This window comes from Tursiops truncatus, chromosome 8 (genome assembly GCF_011762595.2).
Source record: "Tursiops truncatus isolate mTurTru1 chromosome 8, mTurTru1.mat.Y, whole genome shotgun sequence".
NCBI lineage: Eukaryota > Metazoa > Chordata > Mammalia > Artiodactyla > Delphinidae > Tursiops > Tursiops truncatus.
Window position 1 is genome coordinate 103,325,764 of NC_047041.1, and position 10,753 is coordinate 103,336,516.

Sequence of the window (10,753 nt, forward strand, 5' to 3'; positions counted from 1 at the left end):
AGATGTTCATAACAGCTGTATTCCTAACTGTCAAAACTTGGAAGCAATCAAGACATCCTTCAGGGACTTCTCTGGCGGTCCAGTGGTTAAGATTTCACCTTCCAATGCAGGGGGTACGTGTCTGATCCCTTGTCGGGGAGCTAAGATCCCACATGCCTTGGGGCCAAAAAACCAAAACACAGATCAGATATCCTTCAGCAGGCAAACGGATAAACTGTGGTACGCCCATACAATGGAATATGATTCAGCACTAAAACAAAATATGCTATCAAGCCATGAAAAGACACGGAGCAAACTTAAATGCATGTTATTAAATGAAAGAAGACAATCTGAAAAGGCTATACTGTATGATTCCAACCATATGACATTCTAGAAAAGGCAAAACTATGGAGACACTTAAAAGATCAGGGTTTGGGCTCCCCTGATGGCGCAGTGGTTGAGAGTCTGCCTGCCGATGCAGGGGACACGGGTTCGTGCCCCGGTCCGGGAAGATCCCACATGCCGTGGAGCGGCTGGGCCCGTGAGCCATGGCCGCTGAGCCTGCATGTCCGGAGCCTGTGCTCTGCAACGGGAGAGGCCACAACAGGGAGAGGCCCGCATACCGCAAAAAAAAAAAAAAAAAAAAAAAAAAAAAGATCAGGGTTTGAGGGGAGGGAGGGATAAATCGGCAGAGGACAGAGGACTTTTTGGGCCACGAGGCTATTCTGTAGGATCCTACAATGGTGGATATAGTACCCATCATTATACATTTGTCCAAACCTGTACAAGGTACACCGCCAAGAGTGAACCCTAATGTAAATTGTGGACTTTGGGTGATAATGATGTGTCAGTGTAGGTTCGTGGACTGTGACAAATGTACCACTGCAGGAGAAGAATGATGTCAACAGTGAGAGGCTGTGGGGGGAGGGGGGTATAATGGGAACTCTCTGTACTTTCTGCCCAATTTGGTTGTGAATCTAAAACTGCTCTAAAAAAAGTTAAGTTTATTAATTTTTTTTAAAAAAGAAGTAAGGCCCCTAAGGGACCAAATTTTCACAGTGTGTAGTAAAAACAAAGTGTAAATGAAACTTTATCTTGAAAAATGAAACAGAATTATTTATGTCTTTACATGTAACATAATTTAGATTATCGAAGTAACTATGTACATATAAAGGAAATCAAGTAGGGAGTTTTGGCATAATTTTTCCAAAACCCTTTAAGATAGCACCATAAAGCACAATTCACTCCTTTGACTTTTACTGTATACTTTTGCAAACACAGCTGAGGACTTTGCCAGTCTTTTCAAGGCCCTCTCTGTCTTTTGATATTTAAATGATCTGATTTTGAAGGGCCCATGGTACCATCTATCCTATCATTTCTCAACTCGTAGTGGGTCTGTGGGGAGATGTGTGTAAAACTTTAATAGTCCACAAACATTTCTTTCATCAAACTTCATGATATCTTGCATCTTTTGCAAGATTTACAATTTCATTTCACAACTCACTGTGACTGTTCTATCCACCAGCAATGAGCGTGATAATAACAAACATTGATTTGATGGGCAGAGACAGAAGCTAGTGTTCAGCTGTGATGTCCGGGCATGGACAAAATTTCCAAGTGGTCAGTACATTAATGACAATTTTCATGTTACAGTAATTTTTATCTTTCCCTATACCACTCATAGCTGGAGGAACTCAGGCAACCAGTAGTCTGATTACAAAGAGCCCTATCATCACATTAGGAGGACAGCAAAGAAGCCAATTTAAGCGAAAATCCAGGTGCTAAAGTCAGGCACTCTTCTACTACTGGAGATACAAAGATGAACACGACATGCCCTCTAGGAATTCAATCTAACAGACTTGAACGAATGAACACACATAATGTGGTAAGTGCTGTGACATAAAGATGTGTATGCATGAAGTGGTATGGAAGAAACCTAAATGAGGAAGAAACTAATTCTCTCTGGCTCTCTAAGTTAGGCCTTGAAGGAGGTATTTTAAAAGCAGACACCAGGGGGTTTCCCTAGTGGTGCAGTGGTTAAGAATCCGCCTGCTGGTGTAAGGGACAGAGGTTGGAGCCCTGGTCCAGGAAGATCCCACATGCCGCGGAGCAACTAAGCCCGCGCGCCTAGAGCCGGTGCTCCGCAGCAAGAGAAGCCACCGCAATGAGAAGCCCACACACCGCAACAAAGAGTAGCCCCCGGTCACTGCAACTAAAAGAAAGCCCATGTGCAGCAACAAGGACCCAAGGCAGCCAAAAATTAAATAAATAAATAAATTTATTTAAAAAAAAAAAGGCAGACATCAGGCTGCCAGGCAGAGTGTAGGAGCAAAGAAAGGTCTGGAGACTGAAAACACAAAGCTCATTCAAGAAGTGCAAGGACAAGTGTAACTAGCTCACTGTTAGTTGCTGCTGGTTAGGGGAAAGGAATGATTTTAAAACAGCAACAAAAAAAGAACCACCCTGAAAAATTAAGGCTGGGGCCCAAGTATAAACCATGCAAACAAGTTTGGATTTTATTCTCCAGCTACAGGACGCCACAGTAAACTTTTAAACAAAGGAGTCAGGATATTTGAGAAATCCCTGGCAGTGGGATACAGAATGGAGGGGGGGTGGCCACCCAAAGCATGGGTGGATATCCACAGGTGCCTCCTGTTACAGGGTCTAAGCAAGGACAGCGGGCCTGGAGCAGACCGGAGGTGTGGGCACAAGAGCAGTTCACTAGGGTTTAGCTGCCACCGAGTGCTGAGGAGGGCTTTCTGAGCCAATGCAAAGGGTGAGAAATAATCCTGAGGCACCAGCCAGCTGCTGATAATAACTCAAAGAAAAGAAGCAGGAGAAACATATTCCAGGGTGGGGAGGGGCAGAAGGGTCAAGTGTGGGACGGACTGGATGGGCTGCGCTGAGGCGGGCACCCAGCAAAGAGCCGGGGCTGGAGAGGCGGATCAGGAACACGTGACAGCCAGAACCTGTACATGGACTGGCTATGGGGGGGCCACTGAATTTCAACCAACTGTATATCTTTCCCCACTTGAACTACCTCTTTTGCCTTTTTTTTTAAAGCTAGGCATCACCCACTTTCCCTTATCCTAAATCACCTCTTTTCTCCTTGTTAAACTCATTCCATAACTACATTCTATTCCAGAAAACAGGACTGAGGCAGTGTATCACACCATACAACATTATTTTAAAAGGTCCACCAAACCGAAAGGAAAGCTCTGTCTTCCAAGACCACTGATTCCTGGAGAAAACAAACAAAACATCCTTGATGAAATAAAAATTCATATTTTAAGGCAAGACAAGAAAAATTTAAACATAAAATTTTTCTCTGCCCATTTGGCCTCCTCCCTCCCCTCCGGCATGCATCGCGCATCTACGTTATGTGTTAACCAGACCTCCCCAATGACAGAAATACCTGCTCAACCATAAAGATCAATTTTTCTTCTTCTGGAGCCAACCATGTAACTCCTTTCCCAATCCTGTTAGGGGTCACAATGACCCACCACTCACTCACCTTGCAGTTGAAGACATCTTTGGTGAACTTCACATATAATGCCAGTATATTATTTCCCTTAAAGACAGCAACTGGCCCAGAACACACTGGTCAGACAACCTGGGGTGATACTGGGCCAAACCTAATGGAAGTTCTTAGCTTAAATACTTACTTATGATCTTATTAATGTCACTAGCTATATTACCAGTATTCTGCCTATTTTACAAGATTACTGTTTCTTGCATTACCAAGTGTGTGACTAAGCCTGCAATAAAATTAATGATGATTAGCCAACTTGAAACGATTGACCAAACTTACAGTTCTATAAGACCAACGATTATGATCGTATAGCTCTAGATATGGGAAGAAGCAACAAGAAGCAACCTTTGGGGTTTCCCTGGTGGCGCAGTGGTTAAGAAGCCACCCGCCAATGCAGGGGACACAGGTTCGAGCCCTGGTCTAGGAAGATCCCACATGCCGCGGAGCAAGTAAGCCCGTGCGCCACAACTACTGAGCCTGCGCTCTAGAGCCCGCGAGCCACAACTACCGAGTCCGTGTGCCACAACTACTGAAGCCTGCGTGCCTAGAGCCCGTGCTCCTCAATAAGAGAAGCCCGCGAACTGCAACGAAGAGTAGCCCCTGCTCGCCACAACTAGAGAAAGCCTGTGCACAGCAATAAAGACCCAACGCAGCCAAAAATAAATAATTAAAAAAAAAATTTTTTTTTAAAAAAAGAAGGAAACTTTTCCTGGAGCATAACAGACTACTAAGATAGGTGGTCCAGAGACTTTTCGCTACTGTTAACAGGGCCTAGTCCACTAACAGCACACTGAGTGGCCTATCAACAGAATCTTCCCCTGGCCTGGGAATGAGCATTCTTAACGCAGTGGGACAGACTGGTCACGAAATGCCTCCCAAACCTTGGCTGAAATTACAACCGAAAGGGAAGGGACTGCAGAATAAAGAATCCTGCCCACTATCCAGTTCAACAAGAATCAAATCATTAGCCACTGTAGTTGCTGACTTACAATATACCCTGAAAGGAATTCAGGGCAAAGATCAGGATGAAGTACTCCATGCCCTCAGAAAAATGACAGAACTGACCCTCAGAGAGATATTATATTTTCTGTAGAAATCTTTTATCCTTGCACCTTCCCACACTTAGAAAGGCACTAACAGCATTAATTAAGAAGTCATTCCTCATGACTAGCAGCCACCTTCTGCTGAGATGTGAGCTCGACTGCACGCACCCCCTGTGCAACAATCACATATATTTGGGCCTCCCCCTCTACCTCTTCAGAACAGTTCTCAGAGCTCTCGGAGAGGCTGTCTCCGGGTTATAATCCTCAGTCTGACTTGAATAAAATTTTCCATTTCCTTCTTAGATTGACTACCGATCAGTTTTTTCATCGGCATCCTCAAAGCTTTTAGAATGTCAGGTTTGAGCAAAAACACAAAGGTTTATCTAATGAGTGACACTCCCCAGAAAAGCACCTCAAAAACATCTTACAGCTGGATCCAGGGTAGCCGAAACGTTTTCATAGGCAACAGGCAAGAGCACTGGAGTAGGAGGTGGGTTCAAGAGACCTGGCAGCTCACTGTGATGTCAGCACAGAGCCACTGACCTCAGGCAAGTCACTGCCCCTCTACGTTTTCCACTTTACAGCTGGACGACCTGACGATCACATGGCCTCGGATGATCTTCTCACTGAGAATTTTCAGGCCTAACTAAATGTGATAGTTTGGGAGACAGTTTCATTTCAGGAAAAAAACAAAGGTTTCATTAAGCAATTCTTTGGTTTTCTTTTCTCTTTCTACCTTTATGATTCTCACTGCTCCTAGGCATATCTGTAAGAGAGGCCACAGGCACAAAAAGAAAGTGAAGCTCAGTTAATTTTGCTGCATTTGCGGCTCTGGCGAAGCACTGGGCAGAGAAAAGGAATCAAATGACTAAAACTGGATTTGGGGCTTATCGGTGGCAGCCAGCCAGCGAGCCAGTTTCTAGATACTGCACTCAACCTGGTCAACCAGTTACAAGAAAATTAGCAGAAAAAGAAAACATTTTTTTTTTTTTGCAGTACGCGGGCCTCTCACTGCTGTGGCCTCTCCCGTTGCGGAGCACAGGCTCCGGACGCGCAGGCTCAGCGGCCACGGCTCACGGGCCCAGCTGCTCCGCAGCATGTGGGATCTTCCCGGACCGGGGCACGAACCTGCGTCCCCTGCATCGGCAAGCGGACTCTCAACCACTGCGCCACCAGGGAAGCCCAAGAAAACACATTTTTAAAGGTCTCAGTAGAAGTAAGCCCACTAAATGTTAAGTGATCATCTCATGGGAGCAGGATGGACAAAAACCAGTTTATCTTTTGCTGTTAAGTCTGAATACATACACGCTTACTTTTTTTGTAATTTAAACTTATGATTAGTTTTTTTAAGCTTAAAAGAGGGGGGGGAATTCTTTCTACCTCACTCTTAGTTATTTTTTGAGCCACACATCCTAACTTTGGCTGGTCACACACCTACATGTCTGAGCGGTTAGCGGGGAACTAACAAACGTCACCCCTTCACCCCTAACAAATGTCTCTTTCAGTAGGAAAAACCTAATCATGGACTTGAAGAACTAAAAGTAAGTCACCAAGTGATTTTTTTAAGCCAGCCAAAACATCCCTCCTTCATTCAAGGCCCTAAACCCAAAGGGACTTGCTAGACACAGTTTAAGCTTCTGGACAAAATGTACTTTGTGATTGAACAGTACTGTTCTCCTTAGAAGAGACCTGTTTTGCCACGAAAGCGGCATGTTTTCAACAGCCTGCCTTCTGGAGGGTCTTCGGGGGCCCGTTTCACGGGATTTGGCCTGGATTTCACAAAGGCTCCTGAAAGGTGGCTTCGCGGGTCGCAGAGCCCCCGGCCCCGCCCCCGACCTCAGACTCCGCCCCCGGCCCTCGTCACCCGACCGCGTCCGCGAAGCCCTCCCTTCCTCACGCCCGCCCCGGCGCGCCGCCGACACCGACCTGATGACACTGATGTGGAACTGGTCCTCGCGAAGGCCCCGCCAGGCGCCGGACAGGAACTCCTTGCACCACAGATAGGCCCTGCGCCGCGTCCTGGGCTCGGGCTGATCGTCGGCCGGCGGCGGCGGGGGCAGCGGCAGCGGCGGCGGCGGCGGGGGCAGCGCGAGCTGCGGCTGCCGCCCGCCCAGCTGCTTGGGCTCGAGGTCACTGGCGGCGTCGCGCTGCTGCCCCACGCCGGGCGCCGGGGTCGCGCTGCCGCTGCCGCAGCTCAGCAGCAGCCCGAGCGGCGAGGGCTCCGCCTCGCTCCCGTTGCAGAACTTGGTCTTCATGCCGGGCAGGCGGCCGAGGAGGCGCGGTCGGCCACAACACGAGAGCGCGAGGCTCAGGATCCGGCTGGACGCCCCCCTCACGGAGACCGGGCGCGGAGGCCGCTCGCCCGCTCGCTGACGGGCAGGCCGGGGGCGGCAGCGGTTGGGGGGCCGGCGGGCGGTCGCGGGGCGGCGGCGGCGGCGTGGAAGCGGCAAGCGGCGGGCGACGGCGGCGCTCGGCTGATTCTGCTGGCCGTGGCGCTCGCTCCTGTACTGCCGCCGCACGAGGAGCGCCGGCCGCGTCACAGCCCGCCCTCGCGCTCGCCGCTGATTGGCCGCCGTCCGTCGGCCTGGCGCATCACAACCGCCTCCGCCCTCGCCACGCCGCCTCCCCATTGGCTGCGGCAGCACACGGCCTCCCCCCGCTGTCTCGTTTCCTGCGGCCTGGGGAGGCGGGGCCTCGAGGGGGCGGAGCGTCGAGCCGGTGCTGGGGTCGCGAGGATGGAGAAAGCTAGCGAGGCGGGGGGGGGGGGGGTGCTCCCCGAGTGGGGGCGGGGGGCTCCCCGAGTGGGGGCGGGGGCTGCGCGGCCCTTGAACCTCGGGGGAGCCAGAACTTGGCTTTGGTGGCCGAAACTTTGTTTGACCCCTCGAATCCTGCAGGACATCAGAGGCCGGGGCCTGGCAGCGGGCAGTTAGGAAGCCGGTCCCTGGAGGCTGGCTTCTCTTTCCGCATGACCTTGGGCGAGGCACCTCCTTCTGCAGCTCCGTGCGTGTGTTTTTATAACACTTCCCAGCGTCGGCTTAGCTCCCTGCGAGGCGCGGCCACGCCCCGTCCAAGCTGGAGCCTGAGAAATTATTGTCCCCGGGTCACGCCCGAAAGGGGGAAGAAGCGACTGGTTCAAGGCCGCACAGCTGGCCGCGGAGCCCTCTGAAGCCTCCTGCAGCCTCAGTTTCCCTGTCCGTGGTGCTGAGGATGCCAGGGCCTAGAGGCTCGGGGCGGGCGGAGCGGCATCCCCGCAGCCGCCCTGAGTACTGGCCAAAGGTGAGTGCCACGGGGCTGCTGGCTTTGTGGGTGCCGCCCCGCCCGCCCCCACGCGGGAGGCGTGCCGCCCCCCGTGACTGTGTGTAACGCACCTTTGCCCGCGGAGGGGAGGCAAGGGCCCCTGCTCGCATCTACCACATTTACTGCCCCATGTCCCTCACTCCTCTCACCCCGCCGCCCCAATCCTTTCCGAAAGCATTTGGAGTATGGATAAATTTTTAAATTACAGATCCTGTTTTTACCGGGCATGAGCTGGGACAAGAGGGTTCCCTGGCTGCTTAGGAAATTCAGCGCCTGGCATGCAGGAAATGGCTTCTACGTGGGGATTTCACAGTCTTCGGGAAGAAAACATCTCTCTTTAGCAGTGTGCACTTGGCTGAACTTGCTCCAAGAAAAATGCGCTCATTGAACAAAAGGATTATGATGAGAGGGGACTTTTGTCAAGGCAGCTGTGGAGGTGGGCCTGGACATTGAACTGGAGGGAGCTGGGAGCCATCCAGCATGGAGGAGGGGGCAGAGTAGGAGTCCCATTGGATGTTGGAAAAGCTGAGAAATCAAGGTCTCCAGTCAGGCCATTTAGATAAGGGAGCCAAGGACTTTGTCTAAAAATACCAGCCCTCAGATGGTGGGGCTGTGTCTACGTTCTGCCCAGGTGACAGGCCTTTATCGCAGTGTCCCGTGACAGCAGCCTGGTAATCCCAGAGGAATGCCAGAAACCTGGCCAGGAGGAAGGGGCACAGGAAGTAGGGGTTGAGCCTCTGTCGTTTCAAGCCTGGTTTAGGCTACTAGAACCCACAGACCCCTATATGGGATCGCAGTTCCCTGTGGGAATAAAAAATTGCCTCATTAAAAGTGTTGGAAAGTTATATCTGTTACTGCTTCCATTTAATGGATATGAAGACTGAGTCCTGCGGAGGCTGAACAACTCAGGTGAGGCCCCTTGGCTAAGGTGAGGAGCCAGGCAGGTGTCCTGGCTCCTTTGTGTGAAGAGCACCATGTCCATATGGACAAAACTTCCCTCCCCTACAGTCAAACTAAAGTCCTGGACTGAGCTCTCAATGGCCCGTCCTTGGCCTGGCCAGTCAGGGCCCACCCTTAGCACCGGCGTGATCAATTCCATGCAACACCTCCGAAGCAGAAACTGAGGAGCTTGGCGTATAGTAATGCTAAAATATTAGGTTTTACATTAGGGGTGTTTGAGCTAGTTGAGAAGGCATCTCTACCAGGCAGTCAGGAGCCTCAGGCTGCTTACCTCTGCAAGGGGCATAATAATATCAACTTTCCAGAGTCATCTGTGATGGTGTATACAGCACACGGTAGGTGCTCAGGAAAAGTGCCAGGCATATCACCACCCGAAGGAGAAATCCAGAAAGGTAAATATGCCCATGACCCTTGAGGTAGCAACCCCATTCTCAAGACTTCCTCCCAAGAAAAGAAGTCATTGACAGCAAAAAGCCCTGTGCATAAAACTGGCCATCACCGTGTTCTCTCACTGAAGAAAGCTGGAAATAACCTAAATGACCTAAATGTTTGTCTAGTGCCCTGGACTGGGCTAGAAAGGATGTTGGTGTATCAGACAGCAGTGAAGTTGGTAAGCAGGGTTCATTTTCCACACATTTCTCAGGTGCCTTCAGTGTGCCAGCCAGAGGACTTGGCAGTACTGGGCAGTGAGGAAACCAGCTATGCCTGGCCCCTGCTCCAATCTGGACTAGCAGTACTGCCCACCCCACGCCACCCTCTCCCTCTCCCCTCACCCTTGTTAGTTGCTCTATTGTGTATTGTCTGTGTCCCCACCGGACTGCAACCTCCAGGAAAGCAGGGACCTAAGTGTCTAGTTCTCCATCACAGTGCCCAGCAGGCCCTGAGGTTTGTAGGCCCTCGGAAGTATTTGCTGAACAAATGAAGTCCTGGCTCAGCACTTCCTAACTGTATGACTCTGGGTTGAGCCTCAGTTTCCTCAGCTGTAACATGGGGGTTATAATCCGCAGGGCACAGGGTTGTTGTGAGGGAGAGCGAGAGGACGTACAGGAAGTGTGCGGTGAGCAGGACCCCCCGCCCCGTATTGTTGTTACGTGCAACGTGCTGCATGGCGTGGCTTCTTGGCCAGCAGCTGGCATTCGGTGATGAATAATGCACACACTTGTAGCAACTCAGCCTCGGAAGACAATGTCATATGAGAAAAGAATGCAAACTGGAATGTACATTCTGATGACCAAAATGTGATCATTTGTGCACAGCTGGACGAAGCTTGGAGAGAAATTTGCTATGGCAGCCACTGGTGCTGGAGAGAGTGTGTTCCAAGTGTAAAATCTTTTCTTCTAGGACATCGGAAAAAATTGTCCAAAAGCTCCTTGATGCTGAATTCTGAGAGCAGACACACGGTGTGGGTGATGTGCCTTGGACAGCTTAGAGGCGGGAGATTGGGGGGTCCCTGTCCAGTCTCTGACATTCCTGCAGACTGGTTCCTCTGGTCTGGCCTGAGGAACCTGGCAGAGGAGTCACCAGGGCCACTGGGCAGACCAGGGGCCTCCCCCAAGGAACAAAGGGATCCACTCAGGGGCCCCAGCCCTGCCACCAGCTCCAGCTGCAAGGCCTGTTCCTAGGAAAGGCTTTGTGCGTCTACCTCCCCTCAAAAGAGAGGGGCCACTTGTCAGGCACTTGGTACGAGCGGGACCTGTGCAAGCCCCTTACTTGTATCCAGCATCTTTGAACTTTCACTGCCAGCAGTGTGGTGAGTGTAATTAGCACTTCGTCTCTCAGGTGCGATGGTTTACCAGGAGGTAAAACCATTTGTCCAAGGCAGGCAGCTAGTAAGGACAGGACCCGGGACCCACCCAGGACTCTGCTCTCTGAATGTAGGAGAACCCCATCCTTCTGCACCAAAAACACCTTTGACCCAGAAAGTCCAAGGCACTTGGCACAG

General features: G+C 50.9%; 1 protein-coding gene across 7 annotated transcripts in view; it reads right to left on the reverse strand.

Annotated features, from left to right (window-relative positions):
• The window catches only part of CHKA (choline kinase alpha), a 63,346-nt gene extending 56,072 nt beyond the window's left edge, over positions 1–7,274 (reverse strand). For 2 of the 7 annotated variants that reach the window (XM_019929048.3, XM_073809270.1), the window contains exon 1: positions 6,481–7,270. In XM_019929048.3, the coding sequence (XP_019784607.3) occupies positions 6,481–7,184 (704 nt within the window). In that variant the 5' untranslated portion in view covers positions 7,185–7,270. Of the gene's footprint in view, positions 1–6,480 lie in introns of all 7 variants that reach the window. The other 5 variants (XM_004323397.4, XM_004323396.4, XM_019929047.3 and 2 more) reach the window with 3 other exon arrangements.
• Between the last annotated feature and the right edge of the window lie 3,479 nt (positions 7,275–10,753).